Source organism: Mastigoproctus giganteus, chromosome 10 (assembly GCF_048544385.1).
Source record: "Mastigoproctus giganteus isolate SK-2022 chromosome 10, ASM4854438v1, whole genome shotgun sequence".
In the NCBI taxonomy this organism is placed as follows: Eukaryota; Metazoa; Arthropoda; class Arachnida; order Uropygi; family Thelyphonidae; genus Mastigoproctus; species Mastigoproctus giganteus.
The window spans coordinates 143259489-143281539 of NC_143584.1; the positions used below are offsets into that span (position 1 = coordinate 143259489).

The 22051-nt window shown below is 37.4% G+C and overlaps 1 protein-coding gene across 1 annotated transcript in view; it reads right to left on the reverse strand.

The window, feature by feature from the left end:
- Positions 1-22051, reverse strand: part of LOC150079332 (corticotropin-releasing hormone receptor 1-like) — a 370784-nt gene that overhangs the window by 83004 nt on the left and 265729 nt on the right. The window contains exon 7 of the mRNA XM_090382673.1: positions 5304-5434. Within this exon, the coding sequence (XP_090238799.1) occupies positions 5304-5434 (131 nt within the window). The remainder of the gene's footprint in view (positions 1-5303; positions 5435-22051) is intronic.

Below are 22051 nucleotides of genomic sequence, written 5' to 3' on the forward strand. Positions count from 1 at the left end.
AAAAAACTTATTGAATTGCTCTTTCAGCTGGTATGTGTTTCATAAGTGTAGCTTGAAGTACTTCTGAAAAAAAAAAAATATACAAATTTTGTATATATCAAAATCGGAAACATCATTTATGGACACCCTGTATATTATCAATTTTCTTCCAATTTCAGCGTGTTTTTCTTCCTTGGTTGGTTGGTTATTTGGAGCATTAGCAACTAAGGCCATATTACTCCGGGAATATGCGGTGGTCATTCCCTGACCTTTCCGCATCCTCCGTATTTGGTGGTGACGGGCTCGAACCGCGGTCTAATCAAGAAGCGTGTGCAATGCACTGCTGCTCCTGCCCACCTGGCTACGGAGGCGCCTTTTCTTCCTTGAAAGTGTTGTAAAGAATATTATTTGATACTTCTGAAAGACACAAAGTCTTACAAGTTAAACTTAAAATATCAATATAATTACAGAAGGAACGCTAGATAGAGTGATATTGTAAACCTCAAAAGAAAACACTTAAAATCACAAATATTGTTTAAGATAATGGGTCTCGCGCTAATGGAATTAATTTAAGAGAAGGTTAAATTTAATGTACAAGCAAATACACCGTGAAAATAAACATTAGAAAGAGTTTTGAATCAGTGCCCACACCTGAATCAGCAAGCAAAGATAGCAAGACGGAACAGTAGGGGGTCAACTGATAGAATGGCAAGGGACGGATTGCTCCAGAGATGACAATAGGGGTACCAGCGGGGAGCGTTCTTGTTTACTGCAAACAGAGCAGGTGTGGTCATTTTAAAATAAGGCGAGACGAATCAAGTAAATGGACGCAGGTGCTTTCTGGATGATACTGAGCTCCGAAATTTCGATCACCTTCCAGAATATTCGAGAATTCTCTAGAAACGGAAGTCCTCTCTACACCGGAAGGGGCTCGACCATCGTGTCATGGGTCATAGGCAAATGAGAATGGAGACGATGATGGTCAGATAGAAATGATTAGTCGAGGAAAGGAGGGGTGTTACGAAATTTTGGGAAATAAAAAGGCAAGAGCGCGCAAGTTAAGGGTGATAAAGTTTTTTTTGGAGGTGATGAAGTTTTTTTGGAGAGGTATATTTTAGAAGGAGTGATGAAGTTTTTTCGGAGAGGTATGTTTTAGAAGGGTGATAAAGTTTTTTTGGAGCGATAAAGTTTTTTTGGAGATAATAAAGTTTTTTCGGAGGGCGATGAAAGTATTTCGGAGGTAGGCTCGGGAAACAGTCCCCGGAAGTAATGGACCAGTAGAACCAGTTGGCTAAGTGCTGATAGCTTTAATAAAGTGTAGATAAGTTACAGAAAGGGGAACTTTCTCGAGATGGAACATAGAAGTCCGAGAGCGTCCACCGAGAGATATATTTGAAAGGAAGACAGCGAGATAATGCTTACGGAAGAACACCGTACCGTCCTGTAGAAATAAAGTGATGGGAAGCGACTCCTACTGAATGATCCGGCACAGCAAAGAAGGATACGACACCAGGATGATCGGCAAAGCGAATAGTGTTCCTGGCAGAAGTTAGCATTCTGGAATCGGGGAAGAACGTTCCAAACCAATGGAGGACCCGATGCAGAGCAGAAAGTCACAGGCCAAACATTGTATTAGCGGTAGGATCCAAATCCCCAGAAGTAAGTGGTTAAACAACGAATATACCTCTATGTAATTGCAAAGGACTGCAGGGAAGATTAGATAAATATTAAGTGAGATTTAGGGAAACATACAGTTAATTCAATGCATGTTGTATAGATAAGCAAGGAAATATTGTAGAATTAGTTTAACGAAGGATTGATTATAGTTATGGTTTATTTGCTAATTAATTAATGGAAGGAAGTTAATAATGTTGGACGGGTTAACCTATAAAGCAGGTACAGTGGTATGTTACTTATATAATATTACTGAAGTAGAGAAATTAGTCTCTAAATGCTGAAGTTTACCTGAGAGGATGAAGAAATAAATAAACCAATGTATATTTCATTAACATGTAATTTTAATGTGTTAGGGTGAGAATAGAATAGAATAATGTGTAAAGTAGACATTAAATTCCAGAAGAAGAATTGTGTTAACCATGAAGAAGAATGTAGGATTGTGCTAGATAAGTATGATTAATAAATAAAAAATGTCAATTGTATTTAAGAAAGAGTTAGGTGAAACTGATCGTAGGAATGTGTTAGTTGCCGAATATTAAGATGATGATGATAGGAGAGCCTAATGACCAGGAACGTCATCCATGCCAGGTACCTATATATGAAGTGAATAATGTGTAATGAATTGCTTAATCTTTTATTTGTAATTATGTATAATAAACTAATTGTATCTAACTTAATGCAAATAGTGTTTGGTCATCTCTGAACACACAGCAAAAAAAAAAAAAAAAAAAAAATCCAAAGGAGGAGTGCACTAATATAGGAACTCCCACAGGACCGGAATTCTTCTGTGGGATAACTAGTCAGATGCAAAGTGGGGATTTTTAAGAATATAAATAATAATAAATACTATAGTAATAAATATAAATAACAAACAAAAAAAATAAATAAATAAAAAATATATATAAAACGCCACCCCCACACTTCTATCTTATAAGGTATTCGAAAACCGTGTCCTACCGCACATTTTAGAATTAACAGGCATTCAACGATGACCTGTCTTCAGCAATTAACCTGACTAATTCATCTCGCATTGAATGCTGGTATTGACTTGCACGCGTTTTTTATGTTACTCTTGCTTTTAATTCTTTACGAATATGGCTCCATTCATTACAGTTTTGTAGTTCTCTTTCGGGATTGCCGAACCAATGCTTTCATATTGGAGGATATTTTATGCGAGCTTTGTCTTTTTTTGAATGATGCCAGCCGCAGTTCGTATCCAATTTCTGTTGGCATTCCTCAGGGAAGCATACTTTTTGGCGCTTCTTTTTTCTGCTTTTCTGGCTCCCTTTTTGTCTGGGAATTCGAATTTTATTTCGTATGTAGATGTTTTAGTTTTGCCGGTTCAGGCTTCTGCTACTTCTACTGTCTTTAGTAATTAAGATTACTAATTTCTCATTATTGAAATCTAGAAGTATATATTTGCCTTGAACTGTTTACCTTGTTTTAGTCTTCAGGTTAATTCTTGTATACATCGAAATATGTGATTTTTAGTTTAATTTATCACCTCTTCCATTCCAGTTCTATATCTTAGACCAAGAATTGGGACAATTTTCTTTAGTATTAGTATTAATAGTAGCAAATGAAGGAAAGGAAACAAATTTATACAGAGTCAGAAAAAAAAAAAAAAAAAAAAAAACACCCCTATCCACCTAATATCACCTCCAGTAATTTGTCTAACATTTTCCTTAAATTTATTCAAACTATCCCTTCTACAACAGTCAATTACTCCCTGGGCGAAAGCAAATTTTCGCACATCTCTCCTGCAACAATCCTTTTTAAATTTGTCTACTTACGTGTGTGTGTGTGTGTGTGTGTGTGTTGTCTGAGAAAGAGTAAGGATGCCATCATCTTAGTTTATTCAATCCATTTAAAGCCTTAAATACTTCAATGAGGTCCCCTCGCAGGTGCCTAGTTTCAAGAGTTGCAATTTTCAGAACTAAAGTCTTTTATGGTAAGAGTATCATTTTGTGTCTTTGACTAATCTTGTCGCTTTTTTTCTGCATCCGTTCTAACAGTTCAACATCCTTCTTAAAATGAGACTTCCAGACATGCATGCAAGACTCAATACGCACCTAACCATTGCTTTATGTGGTATGGGATAACATCTCCTTGTCCCTGCCGACTAATTTTCTGTAAATAAATGCTGCATATGCCATTGACAGAACTCCATGAGGTGTCCTAGCAGCCTGCCTGCGGTTCTCAGAAAACTTCATGTTAAACAATTACTCCTAGGTCTCTTTTTGTTCTCCACCACCTTGAGATACCAGCTAGTTGGTATGTTATGCTGGGGTTACTGCTGCCCATATACAGTACCCTGTGAGGATATCATGTTTGATTCCAAATTAAAATTTAAAAGTCCTTTTGCCAGAATGAAAGTTACGCCCCTTAAGACTTTTAGTATTTATTTATATAATAATAATAACATGCATTACAGTGACCAAGTCACCAATTCTAATGTACGTACAAGAGCATAACATGAGAACTTGGGACTTAGATGCGCCCACATCTAAATTAAGAATAGGAAATAACATAGTTGGTGGTTAAGTCAACAAAATAGTAAAATGCATTTATAAGTGGGGGGGGGGGGAACTTGGCCAAAATTACGGATTGTAAACCCGTTTTGAATCGTCGTCTATTTGGTTTCTTGTAGTACCTTTTGAACCTTCTACCAATTCAGAGACTTGAGTTTTGGGTGTTAAAATGGCATTGTTATAAATTAAATTCGTCTGTGATTCTTTCGTGGCTCTTTTGAAGAATTTTTATCTTTCTGAATGTCAAAGCAGCATGTAATATCCAGACCCTGAGATCGGTTCCGAACATTTTAGTTGTTTCGACAACAGTATGGGATATAGGTATTGGAGAATATCATTTGTTTAATAAACCCGTTCTTTGTTTGGTTTTATCAAAGAATAATACGCGCTTTTTTTTTTTTTTTTTAATTCTCTGCCCTTGAACTCCACACCATCTGTATCAGTTACTCTGATTTGTTGTTACCCTAGCTGACCAAACTGACCTTGTTGAAGAAGGAGAATGCTTCCATTAGCTCAGAGTCTATTATTTTCGCTACTGATTTTTTTGCTACTTTTAGTGAGTTGTTCTGGAACTGGTGAAACTTCATCTTTGATCAAGATTTGCTAGGTGTCAAGGTGAATTTTAGATTTGGTGATATTTGATTTTTTTTTTTTTTTTTTTTTTACCAGTTTTGCAATATTTTTTTCAGCTGTAAACTTATTTGTGGAAATGTACCGTAGCAGCCTTATGTTTTTTGTGTATTTCTTTTGGCAATAAATCGATTAAAAAGTATCCACGCTGCAGCAAAACCTGCGATTTTTTTACTTGCCATTAGCTCTCTTTAATCGATCTTCTTTGTATAAAAAGATAAGTAGTAGTTTCGAAATAAATCGTATTGTTAAAAGTTATATTAAATACTTATTACTGTTTTTAGTTCGTAAAATATTTAAAGCCAAATATTCCAGTGCCAGAACTCTCAATAATTACTTGGCTGATTTAGCTTTCAAGTTTGTTTTAAATTTTTATGTACCTTCCTAATTGTGTTTTGTTTATAATAAAAATTATAATTATTTTAAAATTACCTGTTTCCATAAACTTTTGTGTTTTGAGTATTTATAAACGGTGAGGACACTTACCCCAAGAACTGTAATCTTAGGACCGGTCACAATCCATACATATGGCGATTTGCCGTATCCTTCCCAGCATTTCGTGTTTAGTGTATGTAGCATTGTGAAAGTCCAAGCTACAATTGTAATGAATGGAAGACCTAAAAAGAAAGAGATAATTAATGAATTTTTCCAGTAACTCTAAACTATGTTAGAAAAATTATTTTCGTTTCGGTAAACATAAAAACAATTGCCGTCATATGCAAATTTATTATTGGGAAAAAAAAAGTCTGCCAACAAATAATAATAAATAAATAAACAAATAAAAATCAAAGCGGACTAAAAATACACCCAAATGTTGTTTACTATAATAATAAATATTTATTTATTGCAAATACAGCAATCCCATCACAGCACATGGCTAGGGGCAGATAGTAATACAAAGGAAATGACATAAAATAATCGAATATATGTACATAGCAGATTTCATATAGACAAGGACTAGGAATTATAGTTACGAATTAAAAAGAATTTGCAGAACAGGACATTTGGCTTTCAGTTGCAATTACTGAATTGGATTATTTTTCTTCATTTTATCGGTGATCTGACTCCTGTAGGCGGCTTCAGAGTTGATTAACCTGTTGCAATCAATGTTGTGATGATTTATGAGGTGAAGGGATGCATTGGGAAACATTCTGTCCATTTGTTTGAGCCTGGAGAGGTTGGATTTGAATTGCTGGTTTCTTGAATTTTCCCTGTTGGGAGCAGCTATTATATTGGCTAAGTTTGGTGAATCCCATGCAGAAGTGATTAACTTTGCAAGAAGCATGCCTCCAGACTATTGGCGCCTCCGTAGCCAGGTGGGCAGGAGCAGCAGTGCGTAGCACACGCTTCTTGATCACACCGGCGTTCGAGCCCGTGACCACCAAATACGGAGGATGCGGAAATGTCAGGGAATGACCACCGCGTATCCCCGGAGCAATATGGCCTTAGTTGTTAATGCTCCTAAAAACCAAATAACAAACAAACGACTCCAGACTCGTTGATCATCTGTTGCAGAGGCTTTGTTTTTAGGTTTTCATAAATCTGTTGCCTGGATATTGTATGGGGAAAACGAAGCTTACTATTAAGATATCTAAGAACCCTATATTCTAGGGCAGGGAATTTCTTGACGGTTACGTGAGGAGCACCAGACCAGATTTCGGAAGCATAGGACAGAATGGGAAAGATGCATCTTTGAACATGCTTAATGACTGTGTTTTTCTGTCTTGAATCGCTGCTGTTTATTGTTTGATTAACCATTTTACTTTTTGAATTTTTTGAGCAACATATAAATAGTGGGCATTAAAGGAGAGATTTTTATCAAACACAATTCCAAGGTCTTTGTGAGAATAAACATTTGGGATTGGGACATCTGCAATTTTTATTTCTATGTGGTTGGGCTGTTTCTGAAGGAAATAAATAATTTGAGCAGATTTGCTTGCATTTATAGTCAGATTGAGATCTTTCAGATACTTGATGATTTCACAAATCTGCGAATTCGCATCATTGATAACTTTGCGAATATCATCACTGGCTTTGGAGATTATAAATAACTTTAAATCATCGGCATATGCCAGTATATTTGGATTTTCTTGTAGAAGTGGTTGAAGAGATGCTGAAAATATAGTACTGGAGAGAACTGCTCCTTGGGGAATGCCTGTTGAGGTTGTTACGAGAATATTGTCAGTACTAGTGGGGAAGAGAAGTCTGTGATTTAGGCTGTATTAAAGATAGGAAATAATCGTTGTGTCAACGATAAAATGATTTTTTAGTATTTCAAAAGCTTTTTTGAGATCTATGTTGTCAGTACTAGTGGGGAAGAGAAGTCTGTGATTTAGGCTGTATTAAAGATAGGAAATAATCGTTGTGTCAACGATAAAATGATTTTTTAGTATTTCAAAAGCTTTTTTGAGATCTATGTTGTCAGTACTAGTGGGGAAGAGAAGTCTGTGATTTAGGCTGTATTAAAGATAGGAAATAATCGTTGTGTCAACGATAAAATGATTTTTTAGTATTTCAAAAGCTTTTTTGAGATCTATGTTGTCAAAAGCACCTTTGATGTCAAAATAAAATACATCGCATTGTGCCTTCTCTTGAAACGCAGTTTGGATGCGTACAATGGTGTCAGCTAGGCTTGTTGTTGTGGAGCGCCCTCTAGGACCGAAATTAGTATTGACAGGTGCATTAGCGAAGATTGCATGTTGAAGATATGGGAGCATGATTTTTTCAATAATTTTAGTAATTATTGACGAAACAGCAATTGGTCGATGGCCGGAATGGTTATTTCTGCAAGCTTTTTTAGGAATCGGCATAATCCTGAAAGTTTTCCACTGTCTTGGAAGGAATGGCTGAGAAATGCACCTGGAAATGATATGCACTAACGAATCAATGATGTATACGCTGGACAATCTAATAATAAAACCAGGGATACCTTCAATACTATCAGTGCGTATTTGGTTAACTGCACGCTGAACTGTATTCTTGTTCACAAGTTGGTTAATTAGCAGGGCCGACCCGGAGACACATCATGTGCATGTTGTCTGCTTGTTCATAAGAATTAAATGCTATAAATCTGTTTTGTATAACTTCAGTGCAAATGTCAGAATTGCTTGTTTCCATATTGCATCTTATTCATTCATAAACTAGATCATACTGTAAGGTAGCTGTTGTTTTTGTAGAAAGGGCTCTTTTATTGTGCTTTAGCGTGGACATCGCATAATTTTTGTATGACTGAATTTTTTTGAGTTGAAACAAAGCTCTGCTCTTTTTATATTTTATGTGTGCCGATGAAGTGCCGCATTTCTTCCACTGTCTGTGGTATTTTTTCTTACTTTTAAAGTATGGTTTCAGGTGGGATTTGAACCAAGGTGTGGAGTGAGAAGATATTCTAACAAAGTTTGGATGTCGACTCTGATTTCAGTTGATTCAGCCATTTTATAAGAAAGGTGGCGTCCTGTATAGGAATATTTTTAAGGGAATCCCGTGGGTAGTATTTTAAGAGCTGCAAAAACTTTTCTTTCTGAAGGAATTTAATTGATGATATTCTTTTAGTGATTTTCAGGGGGGGGGGCGAGGATTCCCGCAGCATTGTTGCTTGCAGTTCTATACTTTTGTGGTCAGATCTAAATGTAATGTTGCTGCTAAGTTTTCCTTGCAGTGGAAAGTTAGAGTATACAAGATCAAACGCTTGATTACCTCTTGTAACAGGGACGCTGCTTTTTTTTAGCTCCTAGAACTAAAAATGAGTCGGACAGCAACTTCATTTGTAATTTATATTTGGGCAGGGGAAGGTTAAAGTTGCCCATTATGATGATGTTAGTTTTAGGCTTAAGAACAGTAGTGATCCAGGTTATTACTTTATTACTGTCATTAGTAGGTCCAGGCGGAATATAAATATTATGAATTTGAAGCAGAGAATCCTTAACTTGGATTAGTAGGGAAATTCTCTCAAAGTTTAAGGTGTTAGAGTTGTATGTGTTCAAAACTTTAATATCGGATTTTAAAATTATTGCTGTCCCACCACCTCTACGATCGATTAATTCTTGATGTCATGTATGGCGTGTAGTTGAGATTCTTCGGCAGTAGGAAAACATCTTGTAAAGATTCCTGCATCCACGTTTCAACTAAACATATGATGTCATGCGATTCTTCAACCATTAATGAAACAAGAGTCGACAGTTTGTTTTATGCTTCTTACGTTTTGAAGAAAAATGCTGAGATGGACATATGTGTTGGAAGTATGTTTGCAACCAGATGTATTAGGTGGCAGGTTAAATGATGGATTAGGATGAGAATCAGGAATATTATTCTCTAGCTATGCAGAGAGTTCAGCAGATTGAGAATTTGTTGGTAACTTTTCACTAGAGTTGTTGACTGATCCTCCAATGGCTCCATAAAATGGCATGACGAGTAGATATTTGGCCAGATATCAGGATTTAGATATTAGCATTAGCATTAGCATTAGTAGAGGCATTTGATGCAAGAAAGCAAGCTTATGCAGCATCAGCCAAAAAAAAAAAAAAAAAAAAAAAAACCACTTCCACTTCACCCCTCTGTTCGTTCAAAATACCTGTCCAGCTGAGCCTTAAACTTATTTAGGCTATCAACCTCCACCACAAGGGATGGCAGTCTGTTCCACCAACCAACCACCCGCTGGCTAAAGGCAAATTTCCGCACGTCTATCCTACATCTGTCTTTCCTCAATTTGAATTTATGCCCTCTCAGGTGATTTTTCTGAGCTAGAGGAAGAATCCCATCAGCATTGAGCATGCTTAAACCATTCAAGGCTTTATACACCTCTATCAGATCACCTCGCTGGTGCCTAGTCTCCAGACACTGTAATTTGCAAAACTTAAGCCTTTCCTCGTAAGAGCACCCCTTTGTTCCATTCACTAATCTTGTTGCCCTTCTCTGTACTCGTTCCAGCAGCTCTACATCCTTCTTGAAATGAGGCCTCCAGACCTGTATACAGTACTCTAGGTGTGGCCTGACCATTGCCTTATACAATGGAATAATCACCTCCTTATCCCTGCTGGAAAAATTCCTGTATGTCATTGACAATACTCCATGAGCTACTCTTGCAGCCCGTCTGCACTGCTCAGAGAACTTCATATCTGCCTGCACAATCACCCCCAAGTCCCTTTCATTCACTACCACTGTCAGTGTAGTACCACAGAGTTGATACGTTGCCCTGGGGTTGCTGTTTCCCATGTGTAGTACTTTACATTTGTCAATGTTAAACTTCATTTGCCACCTCTCAGCCCATCTGCTCAACCTTTTCAGATCCTGTTGCAGCAGTGTAGTGTCAGTAGTGTCCTTGACAACCCTGCCAACCTTTGTATCATCTGCAAACTTGGACATTAAGCTTGATATACCATCATCAATATCATTTATAAATACAGAAAACAATAATGGACCCAACACTGAGCCCTGAGGGACTCCACTAATAACATTAGTCCACGATGAGCAGTGTCCATTGATTACCACTCTCTGTCTTCTCCCACTCAACCACCCCTTTATCCATAGCAGCAATTTGCCTCCAATGTCACACTGCTCCAATTTGTGTAGCAGTCTTCCATGTGCAACAGTATCAAAAGCCTTTCTAAGATCCAAGTATATAATATCAAAGTTATTCCCTGCATCCAGTTCTTTTGTGACTGCATCATAGTATCCAATCAAGTTGGTCAGGCAAGACTTCCCCTTAACAAAACCATGCTGTGTCTGAGCTATAACTGAAGTCTTGTCTAAATGATCCTGCAGTGCTTCTTTAACCAGTGCCTCCATTAATTTTCCTGGAACAGAAGTTAAGCTCACAGGTCTATAGTTACTTGTGTCAGCCTTTGATCCTCCTTTGTGAATTGGGGTCACATTTGCACATTTCCAGTCTATGGGTACCTCCCCTGAGTCCAAGGAAGCTCTCATAATTATGGCTAAGGGTTTGCTTACTTCCTTTGCTGCCTCCTTTAATATAACTGGATAGATCCCATCCACCCCGGGTGCCTTTCTTGTGTTTATCTTCAACAGTTTCTCCTCCACTTTACTCCCAGTTATTTCAAGATTCTGTAGCTTACTGCTAGAGTTGAATACACCTCTGGCATTCCCCTTGCTGAATAACTCCTCATGTGTGAATGTCGATGCAAATTATTCATTTAGTTTGTTAGCTACCTGAGCAGGATCATCAACAGTTGACCCATCAATATCAAGTGGACCAATCTGATTCATCCCCTTCCTTCTAGAGTTTACATAAGTAAAGAACTCTTTGCTGTTTTTCTTTGCATCCCTTGCCAAGGATTTCTCGTAATCTGCCTTCGCCTTCCTAACCTCCTTTGTAACTTGGTTGCATATCAACTTGTATCTATCATAGGCTTCTGTGTCATGTGTTAATTTGTAAGTATCCCATGCATTTTTCTTCTCTGCCATATGCCTCATTAGTTCATCTGACATCCATTTTGGCCTAAACCTTGAACAATATTTCTTAGTTGGTATGTAAAGCCTAGTAGCTTCCAAGATATGTTCTTTGAATGCTTCCCATTTTGAATTTGCTGTTGGTAACATCATCAGTTGGTCCCACTGTATAGAATTTAAATACTGTCTCAGTCCATCGTAATCGCCTTTACGGAAGCAATAACCCTTCCCTTTACCCCTAATGGTAGTTACCTCTTTCAGTAAATCCCACTTCAGCACACTGTGATCACTGCCACCTAGTGGTTCATTTATCTGCAGATTCTTAATGCATGAAGAATCACTGCTGATAATCAAATCAAGAGTATTACTCCCTCTAGTTGCCTCCTGAACATGCTGATGTAGAAAACAATCATCCAATAAATCCACAAAAGCCCTGCTAGTGTGTGAGTAACCAGCCCCCAAATTCCAGTCAATATCTGGGAAATTAAAATCTCCCATTATAAGACTCTCTGATTTACTGGCCCACTCTATTTCCCTGTACAGTTCCTTATTATACTCATCAGAGTCATTAGGCCTATAGCACACTCCTACTCTCAATTTTGATCTCCCAATGCTTATGTCACACCAAACTGACTCAACACTGCACTGTCCAGCGATGTCGACTGGCTTCACTTCCTTGGTTTTTATGTGTTTCTTAACTAATAGCATAACCCCTCCCCCCTTCCTATCCTGTCTATCCTTTCTGTAGACGTTGTACTCCCCAAATTGCAGTTCTGCATCCCTTATATCTGTGTGACACCACGTCTCTGATATCCCAACAATATCTGCCTTTGATGTTTTGAGCAATACCTCAAATTCATCAAATTTATTTACTAAACTCCTAGCATTGGTGTACACGCAAGTATACCTGCACCTGTTTCTATTCTTAGCTACCCTAACACAACCCATGTGTTTATTTGTACCGCAATGGCTCCCAGCAGTCTCTGAAATACCATGCATCTTGTTTTTCAGGCTTCTGCTCATTCTAATAGAAGCAGTGCAAGAATCTCTTTCACCTCTGCCAGTGGCTACTGTCAATCTATTGGTCTTTGTCTCCCCCCAAGCTAGCAGTTTTCCGACCCACCTAACACTGCCTCGATAGCATCAGCAAATAACATCAGCAAGATATGGTTGTAGGTCACAATTCTTTAGCTCAATTCTAAATGATGAATATGCGGGATGTTTTGTTTTTATTTTGAAAGCTCTACCTGGAATTTCTAGCTCTAATAATAGCTAGTCCATCTGCTGGGAGGTAGTATTGGGGTCTAGCCTGCTAACAAAAATGTTACTACTTCTAGGCATCGAACTATTTCTGTTTCTAATTTTAATACAAGACTGCATTTTTCTTGTTCCTATTATGCTTGCATATCTGTTGTTTCTGCAGGGAAACTTAAAACTTGGGGAAGTTTGTAGGCAAGCTATTATGGGAAGGCACTTAAGGATAATACTCGGAGCGATCATTTTGACAGTGCACATACAAATTGCTCTGTTTCTGTTGATTGCAAATAGTGGTGGGTATCGGCTGTCTGCCTGTGTCAACACGTTGCGAGGAAGCACGATTGTGTTCTCGGAGAGAAAGAGAGCTAGAGCTAGATTTTTGGAATCGCGCAGCTGTTTTTTCTGGAACAAATTCTTCAGCATCTGGACTGAGGACTGGAACTACAGAAGCCTGATGAACAGAAGGGTGTGGCATCGGAGGCTTTTGACCATAGCCTTTAGTTCGAGAAGCAAGTGGTAGAATTTACATTGCTGATCTTATATTCGAAAAAGATGCTGTTTAATATCTTCATGTTCTCTAAATTGCTTCCTCAGCATTTGTTCTCGGGAAGCAAATGAGCAATCATTGTTTGGGGCTGTTGAAGGCAGGGAGAATGGATAGGAAGAGTCATCCGTTTGGGATGACTCTTCCTATCCATCTCATGACTAATGCATTACATTAGTCATGCTTCAGTTGACTTCCACAAGAAAGTCAACTGAAGCATCTTCAGTTGACTTCCTTGTGGTCTGAAGTCTTAGGAGACTGTAGTATATTGACGGGGGAAGATGAAGGATGGTCAGCGTTGCGAAGGAGATCAGCATCTGTTGGGGTATCCTGGCAGTTCAGCTGATGCTGACTAGGAGACTGTAAATTTGCACTTCCCTTGTTAACACTTTTGCATGAAGGGCATCTGAAATTGTTTTTTAAATTACTGGATTTAGAAAAGTTCTTTATTAATGAACACGCATCACAAACAACCATACTGCAAATTCCCTTACAGATAACCCAATTCCGTACTGTTTTTTGACATACATTGCATGAAACTGCTTCCTTAGGTGGCATGTTGAAGAGTTGAGAATGGCTTTAAATATCAGCAAACAGAATGTAACAAATAAGCAGGTGGGCCGTTATTGACACAGCCGGGAATCGAAGAGAAGAGTAGTAAGTCTGAAGAAATAAGACAACAGTTCGGACATGGGAGTGGCTAAGTGCAAAATTGCTAGAGGGCTGCAGGACTTTACCAAAGCAGGAACACTGCCAAGATCACGAACAGCTTTATGTCAAGGTAAGCACTTCAGGTCAAAAGTCAATAACGTTTCTGTTTGTAGCTATGCTAAACAAAGGCTCAGAGAGTAATGTTGCACACTAAAAATTTAAGCTTAAATAAATAATACTTATCTTGATGAAGACTTCATAAAACCATCTAAAGAACATGTCAGTACACAGATTTTATAAATATGCCATTTAAAAACTACTTAAAATCATTATAAAGCAGGAGCTGAATCACACACGTCTAACACCTAGGCCACCTGAATGTACATAGCCTGATAAGGTAATTTCGGCGATGAATACCTTCCACAAATTGCTTAAAGATATTTGCAAAGATAATAGATAATCAATTTCTTAATTATCTATTATTTTAAGCATAATGCACAGGCTACTGATGTTCAGAAGCTTTACCTCCAGAAATAGCCTTAATTAATTTATCGCAAACTTAATGAAATGAAATCTAGATTAGGTACTTCCAGGGCTGGACGCTGATGTCATTTTCACAACTTTCGGAAATGTGCATTGGCATGACTTGGACGTTTTCCTCTTGAAAGTAAATTCCATCCGCTCCCCATTTCAATACATGACATTTCAATGTCATGTTTCTGTGAAACTCCGCCCGATTAAAAGAATGATTTTTCACAAGGACGTACAGAGGGTCTGTCCTATATTGTAACTCTGCCTTAACAGTTTTGAACGAGACAGTTTGGGTCTCACATTTTTGATGTTGCCATTCCCACACTCGATCATAGTTTTGAGTAGTTAGACTGGATGTTGTCACTTACACACTCCACCACATGCGATCAATATCGCTTGTGATGGAGTGTGTTGACAGCCATTGATTGTCTCACTACTATCCTGCAAAACACTGAGACGTATTTTCCATAGAATGGGAATATTTTCTCACTCAAAGGAATGTTTGAGTGAGAAAATTGTAACTGCTATAGATTTTTTTTATTACTTTGCGCCGAATTTAACATATTTACTTCCCTACTTTACGTCTTCTTGCCGGTGTGCTGTTTCCATGGTTGAAATTTCTGGTCAGCTGGATTTATGTAATTTAGTTTATGATTTTGTGATAAGGATTTCAAGTTAAATAAAAAGGAACAAATAATAATAAGAAATCAGATTGAACTAAAAGACTTATCTGAAGCCTTATTGTAAATTAGCCTATGTATCAATGCCGTAAGCATACTCTAATGACGTGAGCCGATTACCTTAACTTCTAAATAGACAGGGGGTGGAGTTCCGAATTCAAGTGCATGCCTAGCGTTGAAAGCTTAGATATCCAGTTCTTACTACAAATCGCGTTTTTAATCAGAAAGACGCATGCAAGATAAGTGCTAGCAACAGCTACTGTGCTCCTTTTGGTGCCATATGTTGCCACTCAACATACAGGGCCTACCTATTTGCAGTTTAGTATTGACGGTTTAATCTTCCAGCAAAATAATATTTATTTATTTATTTTTTAAAAGTACTGATGCGCTTAAAACCCTACACATTCATTGTGTAGGGTTTTAGGCGCATCAGTGACTAAGGCCATATTGCGTCATATATATTATATATGTAAATTGCGTGTGTTCCGTGGTCGATATGCCTGTTTGCTGGACAAAAAAAAAAACCTGAATAGAATTTCGAGAGAAAAAATCCATGCTGCGCTCACCTGAAACCAACTAACTCAGCCACGTTGTGAAAAAGGCCATTAAAAATTCCTCACGGCATTGATGGTGCTAGCATACTTCTTATATTTTCTTTACACAAAAAAATTAACGCAGAACTTTACACAATAAAAACTCTAATGCACACAGCATTATGACAATCTTTCAATGAATAATCATGTTTACTTTATGAGCTGTCATAATGACTGCAACATGTTTTATTTAGGCAGTACTACAGTATAAAGGCGCTGCTGTTTTCAATAAGTTTAGTCTGTTTAGAACTTAACCACAGGTTTGAACATTCAAGTCAAAATAAAGCCAATTATCATAATTCTCTAAATAATATTTCTGTCATTCACAGCTAAAATAGTCTATAAGCTATGTTTTTTATCCTTTAGGCATAACCTTTTTTAAAAAAAAATTGGTGACAGCGTTCTGAACTTCTAGATACCCTAGAGATATCTAATGCTTGTGACTAGTTACATTCGTCTCATTTAGGCAATCTTTCCATACGTCAGGGACATGTAATCTCTTACCTTTTTATCTACGCATCTAAATTTCATTTTAATATCCACTTTAGACACTGATGCGTGTCTCAACACTCGAATAGCAAAATAATATCTATACGAGGTACGCAATGAAGCTTTCGGACTAGTGCAAAAGAAGGAACGCAAAGTGAAGGATCTCAGAAATGGTTTTATTTTTATTAAAAAAGTAACCACCACATGATTAAATGCAGTTATTACAACTTATTACACCTTCTAAAAGTTTCTGAATAGAGACAGCGTAAGCGTCTAAAGAGATGATTTCAGTTTGGCGGTTACGTTTTTCTTTTACGTTTTCCTCAAGATCTTGAAATCGATTTCCTTTGAGAGCAGTTTTGACCTTGGGAAAGAGGAAGCAGTTCTTTAAATATAATCATTATCCTCCAAGTGGTCTTATCCTGAGGATATTAAGATCATGATCTTATCTTCCAAAAACAAGCCATTGCATACCAAGCTTTGTAAAAGGAGGAATTGACTTATTGAAAAAGGGGTTTCTCACTATAAAATTTCATTATTGAAAATCTAACACTATCGCTCCTTCTGGAAAGCCACTACCCACATAAATTACTTGTCACGTTATTCCATGAAAAGATGACCAAACCAGAATTCTCTCGAGAATATTTTTTACAGCACAGCACAGTCCCGTTCCTTAGTGAATGATAACTTGCACATTCACCCTTCGCCGTGCATTAACTTTTCTGAAGAAGACTTATGGGCTGAAGCTTTTCATAGACCGCTGTTGGTAAAGCGCTCTGCGTACAGTATACACACTGACAACTTCTCCTGTATGGTCCTGTATTTTGCAAACGATCCTTTGGCAATTGAGTAACAGTTTTTGGGATTATGACTCACTATTTTTGAGATTTTTTGAAGTCAAGTGTGACAGCATAATGGATTTTCCATTTCTCATTCTTTTTAAGAAGCGTAGGTTCGAATTTCTTTAGAGACTGGAGAAACTTTTAAAGACGTTTTCGATCGTGGCTGGAGCTAGTCAACTTCAGGCTGGGAGATTAGTGTTTTCCTTATGTTATTTCCGGTTCCGAGCCTGCAAGGCATGTATCGTGGGTTGAAAAATATGAATTTACTTGAACAGACAAAATATGCATGTAAAGATTATATGCAGGCCCACACGAATTCGCCCACTATGACCAAATTAGTCGATAGATCAAGGAAACTCCAACACAATCAACCAACAAGGCTGTTATGTCAAATAACAGATGTATACGGTCAGTGTTTAACTTTTCCTTCCACTTCAGTTCGATGTTCCAAATGGGGATCTTCGTAATTCCGAAAAGTTCCGGAATATGAAATATGCTATCCAATCATCTGTCCACATGCAAATTCATTGAGTTCGTTTCTGCATAGCATGCCGATTATAAAATACCCAAAGATAAGTGCAGTATCACAAATGAAGAATATCGCATATCCGTGTGCACTTTCTTCAGCTGTATTCATACCGTTTGTGCTCCCGCATTGTCCTCGGCAACGTTTTTTTTTTTACCCAACAGCTTGCTTAATATTCTTATTTGTTGGCATCCCAATACTTTTGGTAATATAGTATATATTGGCCCTTCATGGAGTTAATTGTCTCGTCACTTATTTTATAACAACAGATCTGAACCTGCTATGGAGGCTTATTTCATAATTTTTAAATAGCGTGTGATACTTTGATTTCTTTTAAAATCGTATAGGATCATTACTACATTGATTTACTGAAGGATATTGCATTTATTCTTGCGTGAGAATATACATCTCAAACATATGTGAAGGTTTCTGCTACCATATGGTGCTGGTAACCGAGAATGTTGTTGTTCTCGTATATTGGTAGGTGTTTCTCTTTCACAGCTGGCTGTCATGCCTTGCAACTTCTGTAGGCATACTTGCTGCAGTTGCATTTAGGTTAGCGTGTAGATTCGTTGTAGATCAACGAATCGAGTTAATCCAAAATTTAAATGACAATTCACATGACATCCTTTTATCCAAAGTTAATTGAACCCTAGATGAGGACTTCAAAAGAAACAGGATAGGAATTAAAGATATCCTGCTATAATGATAGCCTCCACATCTGACCAACCTAACAGGTTTGTCAGATTTGGGAAAACTCTATAAATGCTCATCTAGTATTTGCACCATAATTTCTTATGACCAACTCTTATCAAGGGTGCCTCCGTAGCCAGGTGGACAGGAGCAGCAGTGCTTAGCACACGCTTCTTGATTATATCGGGGTTCGAGCCCGTGACCACCAAATACGAAGGATGCGGAAAGGTCAGGAATGACCGCTGCATATTCCCGGAGCAATATGGTCTTAGTTGCTAATGCTCCTAAAACCAAATAACATAACATAACAAGCTGTTATCAAGATATGGTTTATAAGGTTTCAGTACTACCTTGACTGTATAGATCATTTTTCTGAAGAATAACAAGACATCCGAAATTTTGCACGTTACTTCAAATAAACGTCTTATCAAAATTGCTATTTTAAAGGTAAACTGAGAAAAATCAAGGTAATTAAAAGAAAACAAATCTCAGTATAAACCGATAAATTGTACATTACGCCCACAGTTAATGCGCGAATGGAAAAGAAAGTTTTCTTCACTCAGGATATCGGAAGACCAGTGGAAAAATTGAAATTCTCACTCACACATCGGATGATTACATTTATTCTAAGCTACAATTTCAATAAAATTAAAGAATATGTGCAGCTATTGTCTAGTTAGAAGATTGAGGATGTTTTCAAGCGAGTAAGAAATCTGACCAACTCTTATTTTTTTGATATTGTTTGACTCATCTTCACTTCCAAAGTAAAGATTATTTTCAGATGTCTTCGTTCGTTTTTGCAGGAATCAAATTCTAATCCAAAAACCTATTGAACTGCTGTTCCATAAATGTAATATTACACTGGAAGTAAGCAATGTTCGATTTAATAGATCAGTTACGGAGAGCTATTATTTAAATAGTTTATTTTATCCTTCTGCTCTTTTAAAAGAAATGCACTCAGTGGATACAATTCCATTCCATGTTTCTTTTTTTTTTTTTTTTTTTTTTTTGTCGTGTGCCGGATTGTGTTCTATGATCGATCATTTTATAATTTGACACCAAAAATAAAATATTGTTTTCTAAGAGGAGGAAAATAACAGCTTAAAAACATTGTATTTGTTCTCGATCATTCTTCATTAAATTTTGTGGTCACTCTAAAAGCAATGTTTCCACGACATTTCGTTGTGTATCATCGGACTTTGCCAAAATAAAATATAGAAATAATCGATCGTGGGCGATCACTTCTTTGGAGAGGCAACGGTTTTCAGCGTTTCATTAATGCCACACGTGGCGGCAAAGGTTGTTTGTCATCATTTGGCGGCTGTCTTGTTGAAGGATCTATGACTTTTCTCTTTCTCCTCACGTCTTCACTTTGTTTTCCATACACGGATGATCGCATTGAATTATTAGTTATGGGAATGCTACCGCTTATAAAAAAAAAGTTCTGTTTACCACCATTTTTCTTATGAACAGTAATGAGATATTGTTTACTTGTTTCCACTTCCTCCCCTCCATTCACACTAGTGTCTGCAAGAGAAGCAGAAGCATTCACAATTTTTCTGTATGGTATTAGTTTTTCAATTACTGAATTACAAATATTCATTCATTAGGTAATATTTTAAAACATGGGAAATTAATCGCATATTATAATGCGAAAAATCGATATTGGACTCTTAAAAAGAAAAAAACGAAAAATAAAGAGAGCAACGTGTCATTCCAAAACTCGTCTTACGCAACCACAAATGCAATTTTAATTATTTCGTTCTTATTCATTTTTTTTTCCAGATCGATACAAATTAGAAATCACAACGAACTTATTTAAAATATTTCAAACGACGTTTGAAATATGGGTTCAATTAAACTTATTTATTTAGTTTTAACCTATGTACATCGTTTGTTAGATATGACACCTGTTTTGATTAGTAGTAACGTAATATATGGGCTTATTATTTGCCTTTTATATATGACTGGTTTACCATTAATATCCATGTCCGGCCACCTGCATATCTACAAATAACCTTTATTTACATGAAAACTAATAACGTCAGCTCAAATCTTTAGCCGTTATATTAAGCCTCTTGCCTCAGTGGAACACTCTCCAATATACTCCAATATATTTGCGTGTACACAGATGCTAGGAGCATAGTAAATAAATGTGATGAATTTGAAGTACACTGGTTAAGTCATCAAATGCATACGTTGCAGGGATATCGGAGAGATGGTGTTACTCAGACATAAGGGATGCAAAATTTCAATATGGGGAGTACAACGTGTGCAACTGTAACATTAGAGCCACCCAAGGGTTGTCTTATCTATCCATGTGTATTATGTTCATAAATTGCATATGTTGTCTAATCGATTTGCCTGTTTTGTTAAAAAAAATCCCCGAGTTTCCAGGGGGCAAGAACCTTTATAATCCACTCCTGAGACTGACTAACCCAGCCATAGAGTGAAAAAAGCTCATAAAAGTTCTTTGCCTCATTGACGGAATTCGAACTCGGACCTTTTCCACTCGGTGTGGGGAGGATTGCCATTATAATTACTGTGCTACTCGGGCAGACGTGCAGAAAGGACAAAACTGTCATTTCTATATGTCTCAGAAGATTCTCATCTGCCCATGCGTATTATATCAATAAATTGTCTGTGTTTTACGTGAATTGTTATTGTGTTGATTATGTTAATCAGTAGTGATTTAGGTCAATTGCTATTGACAAGATGTCAACATGTTTGGAAGTTCTAGCGGAAAGACTAGATGGTGCTGTTAATTGAATGTGGAGGTGTTCTTTCTCTGAAGAGTATTTCTGTAATTAAACATAGTCTATTGTATGTAAACTAATTATATATTGTTTTTCGGATTCTCAGGAATTCTGAGACTGAGCACATTTAAAACAAGTGTTGTATATATCTGTTTATATAATAATTACTGCTTCTTGGTGAACTGAGGATAATTTGTGGAATTTTCTGCACTAGTGATTCACTTTTCATTTTATTTAATTATTCGCTTGCTCCAAGGTGCCCATCAGTATAGCACTACCTCCGGTGGGTGCGGGACTTGTGCATTCGGCACAGACAGACAATGTAAACCCGTGCCTAGAGAAGGGCACCAGTTAGCAGTTGCCTTGTATCGGCGGTATTATAATACAGCACACATGTTTTTAAGCAAACTTCGTAGAGGTTCTACGGCGTACAGATGAACTAGCTGGAGATGGGCTTTTGCCTAGGAACCACCCATGATTCTGGGATACACCAATGCTATGCACCGGGAGGTCATATATAATATAGTATTTTATATATGTATAACGAGAATGTTAATGTATATAACATTGTATATATATTTTGTAACTTTTGTATATAAATGTAATAATTTGTGTGTACAAATAATTGGAAAAAAATGGAATGTGTTCTCTGGTTGGTTTGTCTGTCTTTATGGACTCTCTACGCTTGAGACCGACGGTGGGAAGGAGCAGCAGTGCTCCTTCCCACCGTCTTCCTTCCCTATGTCTGCCAGGGGCAAAGGTTGATGACGTTGTAGAGCAGATATCATCTTTTAGGGGCACAAAAGGTGATATAGTTGTACACGTTGGCACTAATGATATTAAGAGTAGGAGACCGGCAGAATTACTTAACAAGTACAGGTCACTGTTCAAAAAAAAACCGTGAATTAGGTTTGAATTTGAAAGTGTCTGCAATTCTGCCTAAGCACGATAGGAGGGAGTATATGATGACAGCCTTGTCGATCAATTCGGCCCTGGAAAGATTGTGTAAGGCTCAAGGGATAGAATTTTTTTCAGCCTGGACTGTACTTGTTAACAGGAGAGACTGCTTCTACAGGGATGGGATACACTTAAATAGAAAGGGTGCAAGAATATTTGCTGATGCTATCGAGTCAGTGTTAGGTGGGTCGGAAAACTGATAGCTTGGGGGGATACAAGGACTAATAGTTTAACAGTAGCCGTAGGCAGAGGTGAAGGTGATTCTTGCACAACTTCTATTAGAATAAGTAGCGACCTGGAGCGTGGGGTGTTG